The sequence below is a fragment of the Dermacentor andersoni genome, chromosome 2 (genome assembly GCF_023375885.2).
Source record: "Dermacentor andersoni chromosome 2, qqDerAnde1_hic_scaffold, whole genome shotgun sequence".
NCBI lineage: Eukaryota > Metazoa > Arthropoda > Arachnida > Ixodida > Ixodidae > Dermacentor > Dermacentor andersoni.
The window spans coordinates 110966616-110994497 of NC_092815.1; the positions used below are offsets into that span (position 1 = coordinate 110966616).

Genomic DNA, 27882 nt, shown 5'->3' on the forward strand with positions numbered 1-27882 from the left:
ACACAAGAGATATGCATGTAGCAGCAGCACAGATTGCACTGCTGAAGAAACAGGCTGAAATACCCAAGTTTCAAAATATAATTCAACACACACAGCTTCCAGAGAAGAAAGGACGAAAGAAAAGCTTATTTTTGAAAAAGAAAGAAGAGTTCACAATAAACACCGGATGAAAAATCTTGAAAGAAGTTGATGGTACTATGTGCTGTACAAGTGTAGGTGAGCAGGAATGTTGCTTTGCAAGTGAAAACACTACCGAAGCACTGAGCAGCTTGTGGCATGTTGGCCTCTTCTCAAACTTGAGCAGCTGTGTTGACTGGTGAATATTCAGCTGGCAAAGTCGTTCAGGTGCCCCAAAATGTCGAATGCAACTGTCCTGCGAACAGATTACAACTCATGTTAAGTTTAAACATAGTACAAGGCCTTCATTACATCAAGCATTCAAATGCGCCTCTCGTGATGCAATGGTTACAACTTATATAAGCATTTCACTGGTGAACTGAACATAACTTACTACATGCCACACATACTATAACAGATAAGAATACACATTTTCATAGCTATGAGGCGCATAGGTGTCTCGCTTTAGTGGATGATAACTTTCGTGAAAATGGTTCTACAGGAGTGCATTAACAGATCACAAGCTGTGTTGCACCAAAGACCACATCCAAATGCTGTGTGCATAATGTATCCTTTGAGCAGCCAAGAGGCAGCTGCTTTGACACCACACATTGGAAGCAACTGTTACAAGCTGCTCGCCAGTGATAATAATACTGTGCAGAAACCAGTGAAGATGACTGTCATTGTAAATGACACTCGAATACTCAAATGAATACTCGAACACAAACGTTTGCATTTGGGTCTACATATTGAAGTGTAAAGGAGGCATTCTTGCTTGGCAATGTGGCTTTGTTGTTCTTCCAACTCTTCTTGGGCAAGGGTGCATTAAGGGGGCATTCTAGAGCACTTATTAAAGCAAATTCCAAAACCTTACAAGAGTTGTTTATTATTTGCACCTTTCCATTCGAGTGAGGAGCTCCTCTTTTCTGGATTGCTACGCACAAATACAAAGTGCACGTGCTGCCTGCCAATTGAAAGGAAGATTAAAGAGAAATGCTTAATTAGTTTAGACTAAACGAGTATTCTCTTGAAACAGTATTTTTGTCCATTTTGTGGTAATTGGCAGATTACTAGAAGGGAAAGTTTCATATTGATACCTCAATGCCAGTATGTCAGCAGGCATCATAAATATGGAAGTATTGAAGTGAATAGCTTTATTTGCCTCTTTGGCCTGTTTTCGTGGTTGGTCGAAGGTCGATGGCGTGACTTAGCAAGGAAAATGTTTGTTTGTTAAATAAGGCCATTCGCTTACCCTGACAATCATTGTCGATGGTTTTTGCAACTTTTTTGTCTCATATTTTGTACTTGAAGCACAGCAAAAAATTCTTACAACTTACTAAGTTCAGTCTTTCACTTCTATAGCATACAATTTAGTCTGCAGTAAGGCTTTCTTTTGTTTGAGTGATGTTAATTAAAAGTCACCTGTAACTCATCAAATTACCTTTTGCTTGCTCATGCTATTCAGTGGTTGTTCTGAGTTGGAAGAAAATGTCAACCACTCATACAGAATGCAGAGGGCACTGCAGCAGCTATGCATACTTACCGTATTTACACGATTGTAAGTCGACCTATCTTTTAAATTTGAAAATCTGAAGTGGGAAGGTCGACTTACAATCGAAACCAAAACATGGCACCATAAAAAATGCGAGACTAACAGGATATCAGGGGAGCTACAATGTAGTTACAATTTTATGTTTGCTTTATGGCCCCACCCATAGCTTTCTGCTGTCCCGTGCATTTGTTCGCTTTTCGGAAGGGCTTTTCAACATCTTTGAGATTTTTACAACGCACACAGCACTCAAGTGGGGGGGGGGGGGGGCACCACTTCAGCTGATGCTGCGCACGTTGACTACCACTCTACCTACACGCAGACGCACCAACAAAGGAATGCAGGGTCGATCGAAGCAGATTACGATGGCACGTACGCAGAAACAAGCACGGTCAGGCACGGTCGCGGAGGCTGCGAAGGAACGAAACACTAGTGTTGACGTCATAACACCGCGGTTTCCGGTCTTCGCTCGCATCGTCAGCGTCAGCAGCAGCGCGCGGCATTCGACGGGGGGCGGAGCTACAGCGCAATTTTAACCGACAATTACGTCGCTCCTAATTGAGAAAAAGAGCCCAAAATTTTATCTACATGGTTTATAAGGTTCCCGCATCCGTATATGAGCGTCTTATTGAATTCGACAGACTCTTCAGCTTCCCTTTAATGGGTGGCATGAGAGTGGCGATGGCAGCGATGCAAAATTTTCAACTGTGACGGCAAGCAAAGAGGTTTCCGTGGGCTGAAGTCGGGGCGCTTTCCGGAGCTGAAGGCGAAGTTTGCGGCACACGTCGCCGAAATGCGTGATCGGTCCCTGCCAGTTACGTGCAACATGGTCATGAGACAAGCCTAGATCTCCGTCCTTTAAGGGCCTGCTCCACTGTGGGTACGAGTGGATGGCGGCAGAAGACTGCGAACTTATGCTAACCGGACATGTCAAAAGAGCCTTCCCGATGGCTCTGTGTGGTTGGGTGCTTTCGGTGTATACTTATGGATGTATGCAAACGCACTTATGTAGGCAAATGCGGAATTTTGCTGGATGATGACATGCTGTGGGACCGTAGCAGCTATGACCATACCAGCTACAAAAAAATTTTCATTATTGAATGCGCCCGCGGGTATGCTCTTCCTTCCCCCCCCCCCCCCCCCCCCCGCTGTCATACACTGTCATACGCTGTAAACTTAGAGTGATGTAAATACGGCAGGTGCTTGATAAATGTTTCTCTCTTTCTCAAGTACAGTAATGGGCACTTGCTATATCACGATACAATGCTGAGAATCTTCAACATGGTCCGGGGGCACTCATTTGATCAAAGGGGTTTGCTCAGTATTATGTGGGACAAAAAGTGAAAAACTGAACTGTACAGTAGAACCTTGTTCACACTTTGAGAAATGAAAGAAATAACGTACTAACTGAGAAAATGTACGATCGGAAGTCACTAAAGAAATTTACAGACTCAACTGTAGTTGACATCTGCGTTGCGCGAATCATTGCAGCATGAGGGTCCGACACACGCCGTGCTGGTGGGACTCGAGCGGCCCACAACGCGCTTTGCCATCCTTACGGCTTTGGCAAGTTTACGTTTGCACTCCTCGAACTCAGCCTGGGTCAGCAGCTTCTTCGAGCTGATCATTCTGGCGGGAAGTTTTGACATGCCCACTCAGTGCAAAATGTTGCAACACAAGAAGCCAACGCACATCAAGCTTATAGGACCGAGGTGGCCCAAGATGCACGTTGTCGTTTTCTTATTGCGTAGTGTTTCAAGACTGTGATGGAAATCCCAAACAATATCAAGCTGGTGGGAGACACCGGAATACAATGCCTACGATGCCACTAGAGCGATATATGACGCTAACTTTGCAGTTCCTGTAGCAGGGAACAGAGGGTGCATTTGGGTTACTGCCTATTAAAAGTGTGCAGTGCACTTCCAGCGGCTCTACGGCCTATGCACTATGAAACACTTAAGTGAAGATGCCTGTCGCAATACGGTTGGAGGTGATAGCTGTGAATGCTGTGTGCAATGACCTGGGAGGAGATTTGCTGGTGCAGGAATAAGAAACTTGATGCGCACCAGCGTTTTCATGTGAGACAGGCGGGCAAGTATTGCAGGGAAGCTGCTGCAGTGTGTGGCTACTGTTCTCGATTGCACGCACCTCACACTTTTTTTGTTTAGTTAGGACCTAGCTGCCAGAAAGTGTATCATACAATCACAATTTGGCGATCTACTGAACGCCGGTGCTAAAAGGTCGGATTTTCCGGGAATGCAGGAACAATAAAAATAAGCGTAACTGTACTGGGTAATTTTTTTCGTTCTTCATCGTGAATGTTAGTGCCAGGAAGTCGTATGTAAAGGGATTCTATGCACAAGGTTATACTGCATATCAAATTACAAGGGGACTGAAAATAGTTCAACATATTGACAGTTTAGTACTTGAAACTTATTAACATGAGATTTACATTCATGGATACATATTAGAACTGGTTGATATAGGAAATACTTTGATACAGTGGAATCTTGTTGATACGATTCTGTATACAATCGTCGATGAATTTTTCGGACTTGGTGATATTTCGGACTTCATAAGTGCACCGTCAGGGTTCCCATAGATCTAATGCATTTTAGATACTGACTTTCTGGTTGAATTTCGGCCCCAAGGTTCAATTTTCCGGACTAAATTGCTCATTCCAAACCATGCTACCCGTTTTTGGGGGCCATCATGTTGGATTTTCCGCTGGCTTGGTTTCCAGTGGCCTACACTATAGCCTCCAAGATAGGGAGGCGCACGCTTTCAACAGAGACTGTGCAGCATTCTCATGTCTCAAAGGCCATGCCCACTCTTCTTTGGCTGGCAAAACACTCCAGGGGCGGCACTTTTTCTTGTTTCTTTCTTCTTTCAGTTAGAACTATCGTCATAATAACTTAACGTGGGAGTTTCGGTGGCTATTTGCATGTGGTGCGTTTACAGAGCAGGTGTGTCTCAGAGACATTACATCTTTGTGTGTGTTTGCACGGCTTCGCATTTGTGTGATCAGCGCCACCTCGTGTGCCTTTACGAGAGCCAAGTGGTGAAAAGAAACATGGTTTGTTTCTTCTATCTTCATGGCGATCTCCGGTAACGGAGATCGCCGATGCGGTGACACTCTTGTCAGACTGTATACAGTGACGAAATCACTCTTGCGCAAATCCAAGAAAATCTGGTCACCTCCAAGCGTAGTATGAGGTAAGACATTATCAAATTTTTTTAGGCCACCTTAAGCCTCAACAATTTTTTTTTTTTTTGTAAGCAAGTTTTTGAGACTTAGATTCTTTGGACTATTTTTCGGTCATCGCAAGGTCCGGAAAATCGTTCGGCGACCGTAATAAGTTTTTTGGGATAATACGCTTTCTTTTCTTTTCCCAGCCAATATCCCATAGGAGCGATTATTTTCATACATCGTTTGGTAGGTTATTGCAATTGCATTTTCCCCTGAAAGTTGATAACACGACTGCATAATTGGGTTTTTACTAGTATTCCTAAAGCTCATAGCTTACATTTCAGCGTACTAACTTAAGATTCCGGTGAACCATAAACAATGCAGTAAGCCCTAGCCACACTGAAAGAAAAATGCACGCAGTGCACCACCGGCAGTCAACTGCTGCTGCAGTAGCGCGGCTACATCAGCTGGCGGTGCACCACTGCTCAGTGGAGTGAGCAAACAGCGGCTTCCCTTTTTCACTTCAATAAGAACTTATTTAAGGGCATTTACAGACAAAGAAGAAAGTTCAGCACAAACTGACAAGCTATATCAATATTGGTGAATAAAAGTGTGCCAGCTGCGGTTGATGTGTCTTTGAGTGATGTCACACGAATCTTTGGTATTGAGTTTGTCACCACCGAATACACCTATTTTCATACCTTTTGGAGCTCGCTTTGGGCAATACGATTTCCGGATGATACATCTTATTTTCTGGTTCTCGTGAAGATTATATCAACAAGATTCCACTATATACAGTTAAACCTCTATATAACAAAGTCGGTAAAACTGGCAATTTGCTTAATTACCCTTCTATGCAAAATAAGTACAGTAGCCGACAGATTTTTATTGCGTGGGTGGGGCCACAAAAGTTTCCAAATTATCGGGCACTCGAAAAGAGCAAATCTGAATGACAAATTTGTGACGGCAGTGAAATTTTGTTATATTTAAATCGTGTATAAACACACTTTGTTAAACAGTTAAACTTCGATATAACGAAGTCGGCAATTTTGCTTCGTTATATCAAAATTACGTTCTATTGAAATTAAACCTTTTATGCAAATAAGTACATTCGCCGATCGATGTTTATACAGGAAGGGGTCGAAAAATTTTTCGAATTATTGGGCAATGGAAAAAAACCTAATTTCAATGAGAAAACAATTCATTCTGATAAATTTGGGAGTCAGCCACGTATGTCGACGATATCTTCACATCGGCAGCACGAATTAAGAGAACCCAGCCACGCTTCTTGCGTGCACTCCACCCCCGCGGCTATGATCGCTCCAATGGGTTACCAAAACTCGAGATTATGCAACCTCCAATATCAAACTCGCGGTAAGACAGCTTACATTGTGCCACGCCGTCTCGGCACGCCCACTCTTTGCAGAAGCGGCAGTTACCTCTAAAGCATGGCGCCATGCTGCGTATGCACTCAGTCGCGCTTACAGCTACGCACACGTGAAGCCATCATTTTTCTTGTCACACCCTCACACGCTTTCACTCGCATCTAACGCCTACAGTGCATGGTGCACGATAGGATCTTATCGCACCTGGACTTTATGCGGAATACGACGCGTCTACACTTCGACCGTTGCTCTTGTCGCGGCGCGATTTGAGAGGTGCGTTTGCAAGCAGCCATTTGTAGCTCAATCATTGGACCATCTGCATCTGCGGAAGTTTCCATTTATTGTCTCGGCATTCCTTCGCGGCGACAGTGAAATTTCGGTATATTGAAATCGCATACACACTTCGTTATATTGAGTTTCTAAATACATGGTGTTATATGGCCGAGAGGTCATTAAAGGTTAATTTCTTTGTTATATCGAGAATTTTGTTATACTGAAGTTCATTATATCGAGGTTTAACTATATTGAGGTGTAGTTTAAATACATGGTGTTCTGGGGACAAGAAGTTATAAAGAGTTAAGTACTTTGTTATATTTAGAATTTTGTTATATTGAGGATTAACTGTATTCTGGTTTTAAATAAGCAGGTTTAACAGCATACTGCTTATACTATACTCAATGTCAACCCATGAGTTCAGTGCGAGCTCTACTCACAAAGCCACACCACAACTGCCCTGTGCGCCTCCACATTCCAAAACATAGTTCCAGAGAGACGTTGGTATTGAAAAAAGTCTACTATGCAATGATGTCACTAAACTAGTGAATATATTTGGCAGACAGATCTATACAAGTTCTCCTGGAGTTGTACAGCAGTGTACTAACCATTGCACTCTTGAGCTGTCACCGACTCCAGAAAAATTCATCAAAAAAAAAAAAAAAATAGAAGCCAAAGCACAAAGCAAGATGAAAACTGAAACAAACACACACACTGAAGTTCTAAGCATTACCTAAATAGGCTGAGTTGCAACTAAAATGTGAAATTTTTATGCAGCCACACAGTAGTACAGACCTTGCCACAGCACGAATGAAGTCCAGGTCGACGAGGCACTTGTAACGAGGCGTGCTCAGCTGTTCTTCCCGACTCACTCGTTGCAGCAGACGAAGTGACACCAGGCTTTCCACCTTTGGAATTGATTTGATGCCAAAAAACAATGAGTTCTCAAGAAGCAGCTCAACAAAATATTGAGCTAATTCATTGACAATCAATTAGGAAGAGCAAAGGAAAGCACTATTTGTGAATAAATTAGTCTAGAAAGTAGTTACAAGAAGATTTGGCATGTCCACAAGGCCAGTACGACAATAAAAATTTGAGGGATCTGACCAAAGATACTACACTAAGGTTGTGCGATATTTTGCATCATTGTATTCCATTAAACTTTCTACAACAGTAAAACCTTGTTAATTCATAACTTATTAATTTGAAATGTTGGATAATTCAAACTGGCACAATCCAGCCAAGATGCATAGAACTCCATGTACTTCCGTTACTTCAACTTTCGTTAATTTGACTCCGGTTAATTGAATCCTGATTGAAGGTCCGGCCTGACGCCCATGCATTTCTATGGGCCCAAACTTTTGTTATTTCGGTCCTAAAATTGGTCTTCACTAGATAATTCAAACTTGACCTGTCAGCATACACATGCCTGGCCTCTATGGTGAACACCAATAGCAACCCCTTTTAGTGGCAGTGTGTGCCTCGGCAGAACTTAGGGGACAGTGAATGCATCGAACATATGTCAAAAAAAATATTATATCCCAACGAAGAGACTTATTTCTGGCCTGCCCTAGGGCAATAACCAATTATTGTAGCTCACAATGTTTCATTATGGTATTTACCTGATTCTAATGCACTCTTTTTCCCATGAAGATTGGGCCAAAAATTGCTGCAAGGTGCAATCAGATATGAAACGAAAACTGTCTTTGCAGTGTTCGTAGGCTTTCTCAAATAATGTAACACAAATATACTGCAGCAAAGCTGACTTTAGGAAACCGGACGCCATTGTTCAATGCATATTAGACCCCTGCCCATTGTCCTTGCTGAAAAATCCAGTTCACATTAAATTTCCACTTTGTTTAGGAGTTCAAATGTCATTTCTAGATTAGTTTTCTACTTTGGACACGCCGAAAGTGGGCATGTGCTTGATTCAGCAGCATACTAGACTCAGTACTCAGTACAGCTTTCCTTTGAGACACACCTGCAATTGCACTACTGGTAAGTCCATGCGTACAGCTCATTGCAGTTGGCCATGTAGTGAGTGTAGCCCACTCACCTGGGCAAGTGTTACAGCAGAGGGGGCCACGTGTTCATCCACAATGGCGTGGAAAATGGCCACTAGCCGGTTGAGGGGAAACTGCTTGGGACCCAGCAGATGCTGGCTCAGGTGGTTGGACTGTGGAGTGACAAATACTCCTGAATTGGAGCGTACACATGACAAAGGACATTGAATGGTCCCCCCCCCCCCCCAACAGTTCTAATTTTTGGACCTCCAATTGTGTATTAATACTCCGCCCGTGTTTTATATCTTGTACTATTGAATATACATGAAGAAAGAATATTCAAAACATAAGCAAATTGTTGTCATGCAGCAGCCATTTTGTTAGTGAAAAAGAAAATATCAGCACTGCCATAAGTAAACTACAGCAGTGACCTAGCAGTAGAGCATCTGCCTCGCATGCGTGAGGTACCGAGTTCAAATCCTGGTGCCGCCGGAAACCCACCGGTTCTTTTCCAATTGGTAGAGATGTGCCCTGGCCTGGTGCTCAGCTCTCGTGGCGGCTCACATTTCGAAGGGGCCCAATAGAGATTTACGAGTTGCCTCTAGGTGCCCGGTTGTCCAACTACGGATGGCCCTGAAGAGCATCTGTCGCGGCCGTGGGAGGCAAGTGCTGCCACCAGGTACCTACCGGTAGAATAGGTACAAACATGCTTCTGGCCTGGTGCTCGGCCGTTATCATAGTTTCATACAATAATTACTAGAGGGAACTCTGGCGCTGCAGTCGTTGTACCACCGTGGGAATGATGGGAAGTATATGGATTTGTCTGGTCTTCGTGCTTGTGGACTGAGACGTTTTTGTGGCTTTGTATATTACGCTATATAAATCTTATTGTAAATTTCAGCGCAATCTATACTCTTCGAAGTGCAAAAGACGCCGCAAACACGCACAATTGCTATTAATTGCAATGATTGAGCTTGTCCAGGTGGCTAAATCGAAATGCACCAAGTGTCTCAAGGCACTGGCATGCCCGCAATAAATACATAAGGGCGTTTCATTCGCTTGCCGATACATGCGTCTGTGACTTAATGGTTTCAATATCGGGGTTCTGTGCTAGAGTTCCTGTGTTCGAATCCTGCCATTGGACAATTTTAATTGTGTTTATTTAATTATTTATTACGCAGTACATTGTTGAAAATGACAAGATTACAAAGTCACAAAGCCGTTTGAAGCCAAAAGGACGAAGTTTAGGCAAATCCATGTACTTCCCATAATTCCCATGCTGGTACACTAGCGCCAGAGTTCCCTCTAATAATTATTGTATGAAACTCTATGGCCATTATGGGACCTCAACGCTTGGAAAGGGGTGTTTGTCTCCAACATGAAGGCGTCCCCACATCAATAGAGGCATTTGGGGCACCTCATGGGAAATAGCCGCCATGGTAGTGGCCCAGACATAACTTTCTTCTTCTTTGTGCTCACGGGAATTTTGGGGGGAATTCAGGGCACAGGCTTTCTTTCCCAGGCGTATCACCCCTGAAGAAAGCCAAATGCCAGGTCAGGGTGCGTTTGTGCCCATTTGAGAACCAGTGGGTACCCGGCGGCAGTGGAAATCAAACCCATAACCTCCCGCAGCTGAGGAAGGCGCTTTAGAACATGCCATGACAACAGACACAGTGGAGCGAGCAGATAAGAGAAACAAAATTCACGCAGAATATCGGATATCAACCAAACTTTGGAATAAAAGATTGACGGTCCTTGGATAGCTAGCAACCTTACACAGCAAATGTCATTCGGTCGCTATCTAGCAATGGCTTCATCCTGTTATGTTGCCTTATCATTGTTGTCAGCTTCACGCTGTCATTTTCACTGTTCAAACCTGGACATGAGAACAATTATGAGCTTGAACTGACTCCTTAAGAATTTCTTAACACAGGAGTTTTTACATTCTTTGTTCGTAACCTTACATGAATATCAGTGTTAGAAGCTTGCTGGCTACAGCACCTAGTCTCAAGTCTCGTGAGAGCATTATATAGTGACATCCTCGCAGGGAAACCAGAATGCATGGAAATCAGTGGCCAGAGTGGTTGGGTAGTACTACTGGCCTTTAATCACCATGAACCCAAAGGTACTATACAGGTTTATAGTACTACACAACTTAGAGCAATGATTTATGGGGAACATTATGGCAACTGTACAAGGAGGTTAAAGCACAAACAGTGCATCAGAAATGTGGAAGGCTTGACACGCCCACCTTCAACTGCCAATCATCAGCTGCATGGGTGTATAGGTCAAAGTTTAACCCAGACTCCTCAGAGAGCTGACAAACGTTGTTGTCTATTGACACACAAGTGCATGAGCTGTGGGATGACTAGCTTAGCTTGTAGCTTTCAGAGGACTCGCAGGTCCTTTGACCTTAATAAATATCTGTCCTGTTACCATGTAGTCCTTCCCTTCCCTTGGCTACATGGCAGCAAACAGGAAAGACCCTAAAACATCCACTATAAGTGTGTACCACTGTGCCTACTCACTGCATTTACTTTATAAGTGTGAGGTTAACCAACTCCACTGGATGATCAAAAGAGACATCCAGATCCTAATGCACTGGGGAAATCAGTTGCAGCTGAATGAACACTGGTGCATCATGCCGCCCACAGTGCATGAGCTGCGTGCGCCGTGGATCAGGCATGTACTGCAGCGGGACTCTTCTTTCGCGATTCCCTAAGAATGTTTGGCACCACCTAGTGTTGCCACCACAAGGCCTGCACATGGCCTCTAAAATGCATGGCGTGCCGGTGTGTGCGAACGCTGAGAAACGTGTCACACGGCAGATGGGCTGCTCTCTTACACTTCTTTTCTAAACACGCCGCACCATCTAGTGGTGCTGCCAAGAAGCCCATGCAAGGCCTCCGAGATGAGAAGCGTGGCACGCCAGTGCGTGCGCTGAGAATTGTTCCCTCCTTTGTCGCACACCCAGCGGCATATACACAGTGACCCAAGTTGGCGAGACGTTCATTTAAAAGCGGCACATACTGAGTGCATTCATGGCGCAGCTCACTATAGCATTGGAGTGAAAGACGTTCACTGAAAAGTGGCACATATAGAGTGTATTTGTGGCGCAGCTAGCTAAATCGTCAGGTTACTGTCCTTGACAAACCTATGTGACATGGGTTTGATTCCACCAAGCGTTAGAGAAATTTAAAGGATCTTTTTATCATTGTAGAGCAGCACATACCTACTGGTGCTTATCCAATAACCCAAGTTGGCGTCAAAGAGGTTCATTGAAGACTAGAACAGACCAAGTGACAAAATACCCAGTACTCCAATTCAGCATCAAAAAGTTCCTTCGAACAGTGGTACTTATCCACTCCATCATCTACCAATGTCAGCGAGAAAGAGGCCGTTTGAAGAGCCACAGATATGTACACACTACCACATACTCAGTGACCCAAGATGGGCCAATGGTTGGTGTTGAACCCAGTTACCACAGCAACTTGATGCGCTAACTATTCGACCACAGAATACCCAGGGACCCAGGATGGTGGGAAAACGTTTAGAGACAAACAAACATAGATAGATAGTTAGCCTCTGTAAAGTCCGTGAAGTACCCAAGGAATACTAACACATTAAAAATAGGGAGAAAAACGCCTCCAGCCTACCTTTTTCTGCCGTTTGGTTCCTGTACCTCGTGCCTGCATGAGAAGCAAGAAGCACTTGTACACTCCATGTAAGGTCTCTTGGTACAGAAACCTTCCACAGCAAACCACTCACCCAAGGAAATAACTACCTCAAACATGGCTCAATGCATATATCTATCATTACTTCTTATCCACAAGCACTAACACTCTTTTGTGCACTTTGCTTATACAGTTGAACCCAATTATATCGAACCCTTTTACATCAAATTATTCCTTATATTCAACAATTCTTAACACGATAAAATTACAGTGAGAATATATAGCAAAAAATATGGTTACACTGAACAAAAATAGCAGCCACTACAGATATTGGGGGCGATCTCCACCACTAGAAAAGCTGGCGCTGCCGTTGGCATAACGTGGTATGAGTGATCACGTGGACACAGTGGCCGCGTCGGCTGCTTTTGAAACAGCAAAGCAAGCTGAAAACTAAATTTCCACCTGCACACAGTTCTTATTAAGTGAGGAGGTTTTCCCACTTCAGGAGTCTAATCGACAACATTTGAAAGCACTATAATCGGTAGTGGCTGCCTTTGAAGGCGTCCAACATGGTAGGCTACTGCTCGGTGCCGCAATGTCAGACGCATGCAACGGAACCTGGCGTCAGCCTTCACGCATACCCGCAGGACAAGAAACTGCGTGAAGTGGATCGCAAAATTTAGAACCAGCAAGCAGCCATCGGCTACAACTCGGGTATGCAGCAAACACTTCCGCGAGGAAGATTTGTGATATGGTGTTGAGGTTGCGATGTTCAGTGAGTAGCAGAAATTGCGCACCGAGACGTTCGCCAGTCCGCGCTGTCCAGCTAATGTCATGAAGCTTTGATCTATGAACTCGTTTATGCTAGACACTGGCAAGTTCACTGGAATGGAAAGGGAACAGTAAGGAGGGTGTTAAAAAAAAACAAAGGCATGGCATATGCTCATGTTTGTGTTAGCACCAAACAATGAATGTACTATATTGGATTAACAAAAAGAAGCAGCGGGAAATTGCTTGCTGAGAAGACTGATAAATGTACAGTGCAATGCAACTTGAGAAATAATGGTAATGAGACGTCCAATAATTTAAAAGAAATGAAAAAAGAAGAAGACTGAATCGTTGCAACGGCGTCGAAGTCCCTAGTTATAACGAAATTATTTTGAACTACTCTGTTAGCACCCATGCAACAATGGTTGCTTGTGTACTGTCAAATGCATGGCACGTACTGTCAAATGCATGTGTACTGTCAAATGCTTGTGAACTGTTGGCATGGCACACAAGTCAACCAAAGAAGTCAGTAATTGAACCCTAGAAAAAAAATTGAAAGAGCAAAGCAACAGAAAAGGTCACTATCAAACACACACAGAACTTCTGAAAACAAAACGAAGTCAACAAACATCGTCAATAATAAAATGCCTCTTCTCAAAATCAGACATCACCTGTACTATCTTGAAAACAGGCATTGAGGATTTGTCAGAAAGTTCTTTGAAATCTGTGATGCATGGCAAATAAAAGTGGGAACAAATGGTGAGGGTACAGCAGCAGAGAGTCAAGGTTGAACTGCACTCTCTCATGCTTCAGAGTCAACAGCCAGCTCAAGCAGAAAGATATGGCGCAGCTAAAATTTCAACAGAGCTGTCAACAGAGTGCTGCAGAGTCGAGAAAAAAGAAAGGGGTGCTTCCAGCACATCCCTGTGATCACCTTGACAAAGAACTTGCGGTCTGTGCCCGGAGGGTTGTACGAAGCCAGGTAAGCTGCCAGCAGTAAGAACCGTGCATGGAATGGCAACTCGATTCGAACAGGCTGCTGGCTTCCACTGGGCAGACATGCAAAGAGACACAGACCCTCAATTGTGCACTCATGGGATCTCCTGTGAATTACTGAAAATAACTTGGATGGTCAGCACGAATGTACATGACATTATTCCCTGCTGAAAATATTTATTTTGCTTACATATTCAAGCAAAAACAGCAGCTCAAAATGAATTATTTAACAGATTTTAATGTGTGCCTTCAAAAAACAAGAAATAAACAATGAATTGCCTTCACTGTGCAAATAGACACTAAACCAAAACTCCATTCACAATGTTCATAGCAGGCTACCGTCAGAGCCAGACTAGTCATCAACATCGGCACTGCCATCACGAAATGGGCAACAGAACACGTTCTTGTGTAGCTTGACGACAACGATGATACATCACTTTCAGTCTTTGATTATGACAGCTCATTAAAAGATAAGTTATTTTACATGTCAAGCTAATGGCAAATTTGCATCATGTGTTTCCAGCGTTCCAGAGATTTGCATGCCTCACAGGAAGAACTATTAATGTAGTTAGTTTAAGCATGTGAGTGCCATTGTAATGTGTGCATAATAGGGATTCCTAAGTATTTCAAACAATGTGCACTCTCTAAAACATGATCATTCAATGTGTTACTTGAACGCAAGTTTGCGCTTGCTTGTGTTTATAAGCGTAAATTTTGTTTTGCTAAGATTTCTTTTCAATGTCCCATTTCGCGCATCACTCGTCTAACGCCTATAAGTGTCCCTTCAATTTAGTCTGGTCATCTTCCCATTTTATAGGGGAATAAATCAAACAATCATCAACAAAAAGCTTCACTTGTACAATTGCTTCAACTAGAGAAGAAATGTCGTTGACGTACAGCAAAAACAGTATCGGACCCAAGACGGATTCTTTGGGAACCCCCCGATGCCCAAGCAATGGGCTTGAAGTGCAACGGTCAATCCTGACTGCCTGCTGGCACATAGACGACAGCACTAAAAGGAAAAGCACTCTGAGAAAACCAACGCAAGAGAATGAAAACAACACGTAACACTCCTTGGGGGAACCAGAAGATGGAAAAAAGAAGACATGTGGAAAATGTTAGAAGTAGACAATACTGTGCACCCGGCTGCGTGTAACAGGTGAAAGCAGTGCCACTATTCAGAAAAACCTATTACACAGAGTTACATACGAGAGCATATAAAAAAAAACACAGAAAAGCTACTTTGATATCAAATAAATAATTTTTCTTTAAAAAAAATAACAGAGCCTACTTGGCAGCAGTTAAGACATATGTATTTATTGTTTATGTCATGTCACATGGTATGTCAAACTTATTCCAATGTTTCAATGCTCTGTGTCAACACAAGTATAATCCTTAAAGGGCCCCTCACCAGGTCTGGCCATCTTGAGCTGACAAGCGCAGAGCGTACAATGCGCGCCAATGATCGTGTTTGCAAAGAACTACATTGCTACGCGCCGCGGAAACGCCTGAAATTTCAATCCGAACGCCATTTCCCTTTTCACTTGCAGCGAATCCACCCAGAGAGGAATGGTGATGTAGTCGTGATGATGTCTCCTGTGCCTACGTAATCGGGTTCACAGTGTGACGTTGCTCGTGGTGACACGTGACTTCGATAATTATTCAAGACATCTGTTATCTATGCGATCTCTTGCTTGAATTGACGAATATAAGCTTAGAGAAATAATAAAACACACAAACAGAATGTCTGCGTGTTTCTTGTTTTACTTCACACCGAAGCAAGAGAGATGTAGAGTCAACAGCAAAAGTTTACGGGATGCGGTTTTCCCTTCAAATGTGAATTCCTGCACTGTTAAGGCATGACACTTCGTATTTACTGAATCACTGTGTAGGTGGTTAAGGCCACTACATGCTGGAACATGTAATTCAAGCCTGTGTGACCATGCTTTGCGAGAATTCGGCTTCTTGGCAGATCCTGCGTCCCATAAACTTTTGCGGTTGACTACTTCCGCTTTGTCTGCTTGTTCCCACGGTCGTGTGGTCACGTGCGCAGGTACCGAAACTATGCCATATTTTAGAGCGTGATCATTTTTTAGCGTTTCAATGCGTGATCACGCTCTGCGATCCGCTTGTTCTGCCTCAGTATTCGTGTAGCACTGAATTATACCGCTAGTCATGTTTCCTTGTGCACAGCGCGCAAAATCGTGCGCTGCACGAACTAGACAACAGCTCATGCACGGCACGGTCAGCGGAAATGCGTAGCGCAGAAAAACAAAGTGATGAGGAGAAAAAAAAAAAATGAAGGCGGGGCCTGTGACGTATGCGTCAAACGATCCTTGAGGGCTGGTATGGGAGAATGCAGGGAAGGAATTCCACTTGCGAAGCCTAGATGGGGTGAGTGGAGAGAGCAGCTTGCTTGGCAGTGGAGCCCATCTGCTGAAATCATGGGTTCGCAGCACTGAAATATTTCTATCGCAGCTATTAATGAGCCGACTTTAAAATTTTTGCGGCAGAATGCTCCCAAGAGGACATGTAACAACTTCCAGCGTACAACCAAAATTTGCTATGGGGCCTGCTGAGGGGCCCTTTAAAGAATTTTCTGTGTCGAATTGAAAATATGATAAGTATTTATTTAATAGAGACACTGCACTTGTTTCTATAATTTTGTGACATGATGTTTCCAACAGGGGCACAATAATGGGACAAATTTCTAACAGCAGACAGTACCCTGAACATTGCTGTGCTGGCGATAGTTTCTGTAATGTTGCACCTTCTATGAGCAGCACGCTCATTAGAACTGCAGTGCTGGCAAAGCGGGATCTCAGAAATCGCCAGTGCAGTGCAGGGTCCTGGTGTTATGTCAACACGTGGATCATGTTTCCATCTAAAGACACCCTGTGGTTGGATGATGTGTCATGCTCAGTTATGTATTTTCAGAGGTAAGCTATCTACTAGTGAAGTGCGAATGCTGAGACATTTCTTGGGCTGTAATCCATAAATCTAGCTAGGTCTGTGACTTGCCATTAGCATCCTGTTGAGAATTGGTTGTCCATGATGTCTGTAGAAGCGAAATAGCGACAATTTCTCGCATTGAGAAGTCTGTGGGTTATCATGGACAGTGAGAGGTTAACGTATGATTTTAAGTGTACGTATGTTAATACAGTTGAACCTCGACATAACAAACTTCAATATAAACAAATTATCAATATAAACAAATTATCAATATAATAAACTATTTGACTTTTTATAAACTTCTGTCCATAGAAAACTATGTATTTGGAGCCTCAATGTAACGGAGTGTGTCGTTTGCGATTTCAATATAACGACATTTCGCTTCCACTGCAAAGGAATGCTGAGACAGTAAATGGAAACTTCTGCAGATGCAGATGGTCAAATGACTGAATTACAAGCGGTTGCTTGTAAATGCACCTCTTAAATCGCAGTGCAACAAGAGCGACCACCGTAGTGAAGCCGCATCTTGTTCCGTATAAAGTCCAAGTGCGATAAGATCCTATTGTGCCCCGTGTACTTTGCACTTTAGGTATGAGTGAAGGTGTGCGAGAGTGAGAAAGAAAGATGATCGCTTTATACACGAGTGCCGCCTGCCCACGCAAGCAAAGGGAAAGAGGGGAAGAGAACGAGCTTGCGGTAACGCGATGAAGCGCACGCGAGGGGCGGGGTAAGTTGGCGCCTGTCGCAACTTCTGGCATGTGTCTCAGTCGTGGCGGCACATGGCTGTAAGCGCGGCTGAGCGCATATGCAGCCGCACGCCTTGCTTTAGAGGTAATCTGCCGCGTGTGCAAAGAGTGGGCGTGCCGAGACCGCATGTCATCATGTAAGCTGTAAGCGCGCTTAGTATTGGAGATTGTGTAATCTCGAGTTTCGGTGACCCGTTTGAGCGAGAGGCAGATGAAGCATTCACTCCCTGCTGCTGGCACTTTTCATGATAGCATCGTTCTAGCGGGGGTCGCGCGATCAGCCGTGGGGGTGGGGTGCATGCGAAAACGTGGCTGGCTTCTCTTAATTCGTACCGTCGATGTGAAGATATCGTCGACGTGGAATGAAGTTCTATCATTCGTCGCCGACTCCCAGATTCATTAAAGCTAATTGTTTTCTCATTCAAATGTGCTTTTTTCGATTGCCCGATAATTAAGAAAATTCTGCAGGCCCTTTCCGTGTAAGCAAAATCGATCGGTGACTGTACTTTTTTGAATAAAAAGTTGTATTTCTATACAATGAAATTTTGATATGATGAAGCAAGTTGCTGATTTGACCTACTGTATTATATTGAGGTTTAACTGCATAAAAAAATGTGTGTATATACAATTTCGATATAATGAAATATCACTGCCGCCGTGAAGGAATACCGAGACAATGAAAACTTCCACAGACGCAGATGGTCAACCAAGGCTGCCAGTGAACGCGCCTACCAAACTGCGCGCTAGGCAGCCAACAGCGACCGACCATCGAAGCGGAGCAGTATCATGTTCCCTGTAAAGTCCAAGTGTGATAAGATCCCATTGCACCCCGTGTACTGTATGCTTTGGGTGCAAGCAAACGCAAGCAAGGTTGAGTCAAGAGGGTTTACGGCTTGATGAGCTTTGTCTTCCCATGTGAGAAAATGGAAAAGGGTGGAGGGGAGCAAGCTCATGGTAATGCAATCAAGCACGCACAAGTTTGGGTGGTCGGAGGAAATAGGGGGCAGGTTAGCGCACATCTCCTTTTCTAGTGTGGCTGTGACTGCATATGGCTGTCAGTGCATACATAGCCCGCTTTCGGCGTGCTTAGTACTCGAGGTTGCATAATGTCGACTTTCGAAGCAAAAGGCAGACGCCAGCAATTTTCAGGATAGCGTTGTCTCACTACAGGTGACACTACTGGGGGCGAGCTCCACCACTGGAAAAGCTGGTGACACCGTCGGCGTGACGTGGCATGAAGGATCACGTGAACACGGTGGCTGCGTCGTCTGCTTCGGAAGCGCCGAAGCGAGCTGAAAACGAAAGTTTAAAGTCCTACCTGCGCTGCGGTTCTGATTAAGTGGTGAGGCTTTCCCACCTTGGGTGTCTGCTTGACAACATTTGAAATCACTATAATAGGTAGTGGCTGCCTTTGGAGGCGTGCAGCATGGTAGGCTACTGCTCGGTGCCGCAGTGCCGAACGTACGCAACGGAGCCCATTGTCAGCCTTATTCACACGTAGCTGCAGAACAAGAAGCTCCGTCAAGCTTGAATCACGAAACTTAGAACTGGCAAACAGTCATCGGCTACAACTCGGGTATGCAGCAAGCACAGACTCGAGGAATATTTCTGCTATGGCGCCGGGACTGCGATTTTCGGTGAGTAGCAGAAAATGCGCACTGAGACGTTCGCCCGTGCTCCCTGCTTGGCTAATGTCACGATGGTTTGGTCTATGAACTTGTTGATGCTAGACACTGGCAAGTTCACTGGAATGGAAAGGGAGTGCATTAAATAAAGGCATGGCATATAGCCATGTTTGTGTTATGAATTAACGCACTGGATTACAAAAAAGAAGCAGTGAGAAATCGCCCGCTGACTGCATACAGTGCAACGCAACTTTAAAAATAATATTGAGACGTCCAAGAATTTAGAAGAAAAAGAAATATTGAATTGTCGCGACGGCACATCACAGTCGCCGTAGGCATCGAAGTCCCTTGTTAAAACGAAATTGTGCTTGAACTGCTCTGATAACATACACGCAACAATGGTTGCTTGTGGACTTTTAAATGCTCATATGCTGCGGCCTAAAGCTCACAGCACGGTGCGAGAACGCTCTCAGTGAAAGCGAAACATTGTGCGCGGGCATACATGCAGACGCTCAATCGGTCGCCGCAAACTCGTGTGAACACTGCATGCATTGAGGCTTCGTTCTGTTATGCGCCATTTGGTTATACAGACCGCCAACTGTAACAACATATTTCACATAGCTTGCGCTCAGCGATTGCCGACCTTTCAGGCAAGAAGCCGGTTCGGAAAATGCCATCACGGCGACCGCGCGCAGTAGCTTTCACTGTACGTATTCGGTAAAGAGATAGCATCCGTAAACGATTCTGTGCTTTCAGTCTGCCCAAGATTATTATTTCGGAAGTAATAAAGTTTGCTCGTTTTTAGAGTACTTACAGAAATGTACAGGAGGGCTGCCGCACGGTGTTTTTATTAAGTGCCGTAAGCCAAACCTACGAGGAGCGCGCCGCATGATCCCTCATACTACGCGAGGGAGGCTCTTTTGATAGATGGCGACTCCGTAAGTTCTCTCTGCCAATAAGCCGTGGAGGGCAGAGTGGACACGCTGGCTTAGTTGCTTACTGCCCATGTGAAGATATCAACATGGCATGAAACTGTATTGTTCATTGCCAACTTTTATATTTAACAAAATTAATCTTTTTCTCATGCGAATTTGCCTTTCTTAGTTGCCCAATAATTGGCAATATTGTGCGGCCCCTTCCGTGTAAGCAAAATCTATTGGCAACTGCGTTTAACGGCATGAAAGGTCGACTTTCAATATAATAAATCAAATTACCGATTTTACCAACTTTGTTGTATCGGGGTTTAACTGTATATGCAAGGGTTCTAATTTCCATGTCTTATATCTGTGCAGAAAAGTTAAACCCTGTTACTATATATTTCTTAACTGATACCGTATGGACTCATGTAAAGGCAGCACTTTTTTTCTTGCAATTTTGACGAGGTGTGGCGCTTACACGAATCTTTTGGTTAAAATGGTGTTGGCCCAGCCAGCGACTTGTGCACTTTCCAGATCTTGTGCACACCCCAGCTCTCGCTATCTAGTAGCGGCATGCGAAAGTATGTATGCAGTGCACGAAAATTCACCTATGCGTGCACGCATCATCAGGGCACTGAATGCAATTGCTTCTCTGTCGAAAATTTTTCCCCAAAAATTTTTGGCTGCCAAATTGAAGATGCGGCCCCTAACATGAGTCTATATGGTATTATGTACAAAGATGTGATTTCTGACAAATAGTACTATCAGTTTAGTTTCTCAAAATTGTGTAATAAAATTATGCACTGCTACCAAGCATTTTATTGACCTATGCTTATTAGCTGACCACGCAACAGACACCAAAAAAATATTGGTATGTAGAAATATGATTTCTAAGCTGGTTGTCGTCTTATGTTTCACAAGATGGTCTTTACTCAAATCATTGTCGTATACATACTAAATAGCATAAAAGCTTTCGCATGCATGCCAACTTCTTGCATCAATTCAACATTTCAGGTTTTATTTGCAGTATGAATTAGCATCGTTGCAGTATCCAAGCCACTATAGCCTACAGCCACATAATCGCCACAAATCACTAGGGCAACAGTTCTATTCACAAGAGATTGGCCACATACACATCAGTCAGTATAATTTACTAAACAGGTAAGTTTGCTTTTCACAGCATGAATGTGAAAGGCCACAAGAAGTACATCTTCGTGTTGTCTCGCTAAGTGCATCAGCACAGTCCTTTCAGATGAACTCTGTAAAGCTAATTTCCTGATAAGATGAGCAGTCCAGGGATCCTTGATTAGCTTTCGATACATTCAGTGCACTTTTTGTGAACTGAATTGTCTGAAAACGTGTTCGCTTTAGTCAAGTCTATTGTTGTAAGGAGCACACACATGGCATGGCTTGCAAGTTGGATGTTCTGAAGCTGCTCACAGAAGCAGTGTTGATGCAGAGAGAGAAACCAGCGGCATTTGCCACAGTTCCTTCGCCACAAAGACAATTAGTTTTAGAGTAGCCATAGAGAGAAATATAATCTGCTTGCACGTCCCAACAGCAGATCTGACCATACAGTTGTGTGAAATGCCTACCTTTTCTCTCGAAGGTAGACAGATTGGAGACGCTGGCGGAGGCGTGATGCCACCTCTTTCCGCCAGGAGGCACAGCTGTCACCTTCGGGGGTGGTGCCAATGCCAGCTGCAGCGTGTTGCAGCTCCCGCAGGCTAAGGGTGGTTCCCCCAAGTACAGTGGGAAGCAATGTATCACCGCCCAACAGCTGGCTGAGCTCCGAAGCAGTGTACTGCGGGAAGTGGACGCGGTAGGGCGAACCGATGCCTGCTTCCCGGAACTTTTCCCAAGGAACACGTGAGAGCAGTATACAACACAAAGGCCGCCCTGACAGCTCTCGCAGACGTGCCAGTGCCCCCAGCAGACCTTGGCCACGTAGTCTTTCAGCCTGGTCCACAACCTGCAAAGGTTCAAAAAGTTGAGCTAGCCTAACTATCCATTTTGAACTGTACAAAATTTGTGCATGACAATAAAAACGGAGACAAGAAAGGAACACAGGAACAAAATGGACTCCATTCTGTCTCCATTTTTATTGTGCTGCACAAACATTGTACATTTCAAGAAGATGTACCAACTAGCTCATGAGTGTATTCTTCTGAAACTATGTATACCTATTTCAAAGGCATGGCACAAAAAGGCAAGAGAAAGAGAACATATTTCTGCACCCTACATACATTCCACTTTTGTGTACACCTTTCCATACTTTTATCATTGCCTGCCTGTCTAATGTCCATGGTGGGTGGGACAAAGGCCAGATATCTCCAATAACAACTGCCTTGCATTGGCAAAACCCACCTTAGGCCTGCAAGTTTCAATGGAAAACTGAAACAGTTGGTACGTACTTCAGCTCTAGGTTTTAAGCAGCACTAAGTTAAAGATGGAGAAAACAGAAAAGGAAGTGCAATTAATTGCAAGTCAGCGCTTGCCCTGTGCACTTCCTTTTCTTTTGTCCCCATTCTTACTCGTGGAAAATTACAAGGTGCTTGCAAACTTTTTTTAAACCTCAATGCTCCATCTATATTTCTGCTGTCATCAACAGCATTTCTCTTTCCTTTCTGACCCATTCTGCTAATAGAACAGAACATCAGTTACTAATTCTACACATTAAATGACTTGTTAAGCCTGACTTCTTAATGTTATATATGATATTCATCTGTACATGATCTCACATTCATACTAACACCTTCCTACCTTTTGACCTTACATTTATTACACATCCAAATTGTATCCATGTAAGGGATCATACCAAAAACCCAATATAAAACCAACATCCCTGCAAAGGGATGCCAGCTTGGCCCATTCAGGTAGCCTTTGGATAATTCCCATTTTCCATCTCTTAGTCTAAAAAAACTGGATCCCCATATTTTAGTTTGAGGTTCCCTTTGAAGTAGTTGGGAGCATTTTTAACTGATTTCTGCTATTTTTTCAGAGTTCAATGACCGAGCAAAATAAAGCTACCCATCTGCATCCTATACCAACATTTTCCTTGCCTGCACATCTATATGCTTCAAGGTCCAGCCTTGCAGCATTTTGTGAGATGATTTAATTCGCTTTTAAGGTGGCCCAAAGCAAAGTGCTCTGGCCAGAATTGTATGCTTTATCTCTCTCTCTTTCTCTCTTTTGCACTGCAACTCATAATCTTAAGCTGACTTTTGGTCAATCCATTATTTTTTCAGAGGATACTTAAGACTTGACTGCTAAAAAAGCATGCCCTTATCAAGATATTCAGTAAGAAAAAGCGCAGACTCACAATGTAAGCAGGGAGTGTTTCTGGCAGCTCTTCTGCAAGGTGTCTCACAAAGTCGCACAAGTTGTCACAGGCATCAGTACTCCCAAACAGCTGACTCAGTACAGCACCAAACAGCAACCGGGGAGTGTAAGTCTCCAGGCCACTTACAAAGGCATGCCGCAACTACACCAGGAAAGACACCACACCTTTAAATATATTGCATGACATCACACCTCTGTGCCAACCTGGAAGCTGGCTTACAATCAACACCAAGTCAATACTTCCAATGCAGTCTTACACTTGTCACATGTGCATATCCGCTGAACACTTTAGGCGAATTCCTGAAGACAAAAAAAAAAAAAGGCTACCTCTGCTAAACGAGTGGCTTACTCGCCCCAGCAGCAACTCAACACCATCATTTTTTACCTGGCTGAAACTATCATTCACTGCAAATGAGCCTCGGTAGCATGCACTCGAGCCTCGACAAGCTCCGTCACAACAGCCATCAGTAACAGTTCAGGCAGCCCGAGTGGCATAAGTACATGGAACTGTCCATTTTGCCAGCAGAGTAGGCTGTGTGGATTGTTGCCGGCACTTTGCCCCCATTGGCTTTGCAGTCATGTTACCAAACTGCGGACATTCTTTTGCAACCATGTGGAAGTTTGTCGACAGAATACTATAAAAAATAGCAATGTTCGCGGCCGTAACGGCAACTCTGATTATTTGTAGACAGAACAGACTGCTGGCTTTCAGTTTCGTCTGTCTCCAAATTATCAGAGTTGCTCTGCCAACCGGATTTTCTGCATTTTTTTTTCTTAGGTATTCTGCCGGCAAACTTCCACTGCTTCCACACGGTCGCCGGCAGTTTGGTCCCACTACTGCAGCCAGAGCGAAGTGCCGGCACTTTTTCCCTGCCTGCTGCATAGCTCTAGCTCGCGCTGTCGTCACGCACATATTTCACTCGTTTCTGTGCATTTCACCACGCGATTCATCACAAAAACAGGCTCAAGACTGCAGCTGAAGTGCATACTCACGTTCAATGTTTTCATGATACTGTGCACGGTGCGCGTCTTGCCGGTGGACGCATGGCCGTAGACAAAGATGCATTGACAGGGTCCGCCGAGGGGCTGCAATAAAACGATCGTTAGGAATAAATTTTGAAACGTACCCGCTGCACTTACATGAGCCATCGCTGTTAGAATCGCCTCAACTTGCTTTTCCCGACATGGATTTTGAGCTAGCACCGACTGCACGCTCCCAACATCCATGATCAGCTCTCCCGTTTCGTTTCTGGCGGGCGTCGACCTCGGCCCTAGCCAATAGACAAAACCGCAGTCAAAAGTTTGAGCCGTAGCCACTTGTAGCCGAAACTGTGTCTACAAAGAAGGCGGCACGCGGTGCCAAAAAGAAAAACAAAATCCTTCGTAAAATTAAACTCCAGCAAACTAGAGAGATTTATGAAAAGCGAGATAAGCATGAGGCTGTAACTTGAGCAATAAATTCGCCTAAGACTGGTGATAGTGGTCTGTGGATCACCGCCCTTGGCACCGCCAGGGTTTGTTGTTCTACCGGTTCTACGCCCCCAGTATCACACAGTTGCTTAAACTGGGCTTTAACGGTGTACGTGTGTCATTCTCACATGGTTCGCCACATCTCTGCTGTGTGACTGATAACAATCTTGTTCACAACGATAACCGCCCTTGCCACTGGTATCAAACGATTGTACCGTTTGTTTGCGTATTCGTCGTATCACCGGTATCACTCCTATCGCTTGGTTCGCGACTCTACACTGTGGTAGATAACATTTTGCTGCATCATTGGCCTCGCCCACACGTTAGCAACATAAAACCAGCTGCATATCACCCGCTGAACGGTACCTAGTGAGGAAAGTGCTCTGTAAGGATACATGTAGCAGCAGCTGGCATCAAGCTACATCAAGCCGCTGAACAACGCCCCCCACGTTTTTTTTTTCCTCAACAGCCGCCGCTTCGCTCTCAAATCGGCACGAGTGAAGAACGCAACAGTCCAGTGACGTAAGTAAAAGTACGACGCAGTACGTTGGTAGTGCACAGTATACTTCTGACGCTTCGCAGCCTTGTTACGTACTAAGGAAGTATTACATGCCTGAAATCTTGAGCATGTTTTTTTTTTTTTTTCGTGCACATGTGCACACGCTCATGTGACTTCGTCGACTTACCTGACCTCGTTACCGACCTTGTTTGTATTCGAAAAGCAGGCGCGTTACTTTAAACTGAATTAAAAATGCTTAAATTAGTAAGCTCGAGCGTGCGCGAGCTAAATAAGCGGACTTTTTTTAGGCTGTAGCACAACTCGGAATGAACAAGAAAGGAAGGTGGAAGGCGTAATGAAAAGGAACGGAGAAGAGGGTGAGCGCTAGCGGCTGCAATAAAATGATCGTTAGGAATAAATTTGGAAACGTACCCGCTGCACTTACATGACCCATCGGTGTTAGAATCGTCTCAACTCACAAAAAGTCATGACATATCAACTCGCCCAAAGTGCACGCTTCTAAATAGGCGGAGTTGTTTGCAACCATGCTACGCCACTCAGACGCGAAACTAAGTATTTTTGTCGCCGTAAGCTGAAAGTTGCAGACGTCGCAAAATTCGCAGTGCGTGGCAATGATGATTTCGCTGCTGGTATTAAGATCCATGTTTCAGCTCGCGAATTAAATTGTGGTGGTGCTGATGTGTGCCCCTGCTGGCAGCACTTGATTGGCAATATTCGAACTATGCATGGTTGTATTCTTCAAAAGCGAAACTTCCTTGTTCAGCGCGGTTTCGCAGCCGTCGTTATCTGGCCGGATATATACATAAGCGGTATATAACGGGCGGATGTAAGCTAGCTCAATCAAAATGATCTGTTACCACTGGGTATTGACTCGACAAGGCATAGGATAGTGGCGCACCCCTGCTCTGCGTAATCTAGCATTATGTCACAACATCAAACCTGTGAGTCGGTTCATGGGTATCTCTGAAGAATACAGGCTTCACAAAGAACTAGCACATATGCTTCTTTAATTTTTTTTTTATATATTTCGGCAACATCTTTCACAGGCAACTAATGTGCCATCAGATACTCTGGCTTATATAGTACGAAATTTTAACCAACAAAGTTGTACGTGTTAGCACGTACACTTCTGTCCATGCACAATCAAACAATAAATCGTGACATAAAAATTGTTCCAATAATGTGGGCTCATAGGTATCTGCAAACATCATGCCGCCTTAGATTGCTGAAATTTTTTGTATTTGGCCTGTCCCATTCTTGGGCCATTGGGCATGTGTCCATTGTTGGCCAAGAATAGATGTGTCACTATGTCTCATAGGGTATGGAAACCTTAAAGGTGTAAAACACGTGTTTTACCTCCCTGCATACACCTCTCCTGGCATTCTTCCCTTGACAAACAATAATGCCTTTGTCCTGGCGACATTGCTGTGTCGACATCTCGGTACGTATCTGCACGAGCTGGCATTTTCAATTCGCAGTGTTTGTACACCTCCTTGAAAACCCCTGAATTCGGAAAAACAAATTCGACAGCTCTTAAACTTCTTGAAAACTGGGGTTGGGGGAGGCTTTTCAACATTAAAGGTTACAAACTCCACTTAGGGACTATGCCATGGACATTTTTTATCGAGAAACAACCCCAGATATTTTTTAAGAGTGTCGATTGAAATATAGTGTGTCCACAGCTACCAACGACAGGCTTGCTTAAGTCATTGTTGCCATTGTGGGTCAAGCGACAAAGCTGTGTCAGCATTGTGTTGTTTTGATATGTGGTTCAAACCACAGCCATCATGGTGCTATTTTTGAGCCCTACGCTGTAAAAATGCCCAGCGAAAGTAAGTCTCAGGCATTTGGCCTTAACAAGACAAATATCTTAATTTGGTTGAACACTGCTAACCATCATGCCAGAAAGCCATTGACCTTACAATGGGAAAGTCAACTTAAAAAGTGACCTGAAGCTACTTAGCTGCAAGAAATTGCTGCTAGGAAGGAGATTTCACTATTTTTCTATGTCTGTGTTTACGAATAAGGTTTGTTTCTGCTCCTTGAATTTTGGCCTTTGGCATCCTTGAAGTTCTTTAATTGCCCTGGAATTTTGAGTCAAACGTGTTGTACAAACCCTGATTTCAGCATAGCTTGAGAATTATCAAATGCATAAACAAACGTTGCATGACATCAGATTTATGACCCGCATGATGCATAACATTCCACGAGATTCCACATTGCATAATATGAAAATAGACATTTCTATGCCACAAAATCACTTCAAGGATGTTTCACTTCACATAGATTGCAACGTGTGCATTGGATCCACATAATTTGTAAACATTTCTAGTGATTTAGCACACTTTTTTTTTT

General features: G+C 44.0%; 2 protein-coding genes across 3 annotated transcripts in view; one reads left to right on the forward strand and one right to left on the reverse strand.

The window, feature by feature from the left end:
* Window positions 1-60: 60 nt before the first annotated feature.
* Orc5 (origin recognition complex subunit 5) lies at window positions 61-27877 on the reverse strand. 2 transcript variants are annotated; one of them, XM_055076586.2, is made up of 10 exons: window positions 25939-27877; window positions 24678-24808; window positions 24531-24623; window positions 23518-23679; window positions 21791-22167; window positions 13894-14008; window positions 12174-12206; window positions 8571-8690; window positions 7310-7422; window positions 61-373 (listed from the first exon to the last, which is right to left on the reverse strand). In XM_055076586.2, the coding sequence occupies exons 1-10, from the start codon at window positions 25958-25960 to the stop codon at window positions 325-327; spliced, it is 1215 nt and encodes a 404-aa protein (XP_054932561.1). In that variant the 5' UTR covers window positions 25961-27877; the 3' UTR covers window positions 61-324. The 2 variants fall into 2 exon arrangements, with proteins under 2 accessions (XP_054932561.1, XP_050043900.1); XM_050187943.3 differs by having other exon boundaries at window positions 25952-27876.
* LOC126541239 (pantetheinase-like) overlaps window positions 25040-27882 on the forward strand; it is a 32859-nt gene continuing 30016 nt past the window's right edge. The window contains exon 1 of the mRNA XM_050187932.3: window positions 25040-25529. The gene's annotated coding sequence lies outside the window, so the exon portion shown is untranslated. The remainder of the gene's footprint in view (window positions 25530-27882) is intronic.

Bases quoted from the DNA above. Each gene is read 5' to 3' on its own strand.
- Orc5 (XM_055076586.2), bottom strand. From the start codon at position 25,960: ATGGGTCATGTAAGTGCAGCGG. The intron at 24,809-25,938 runs GTACGTTTCCAA...TCTATTGGCTAG, and splicing joins GGGTCATGTAAGTGCAGCGG to GGCCGAGGTCGACGCCCGCC. The intron at 12,207-13,893 runs GTGATCACAGGG...CTTCTCATGCAG, and splicing joins ACCGCAAGTTCTTTGTCAAG to GCACGAGGTACAGGAACCAA.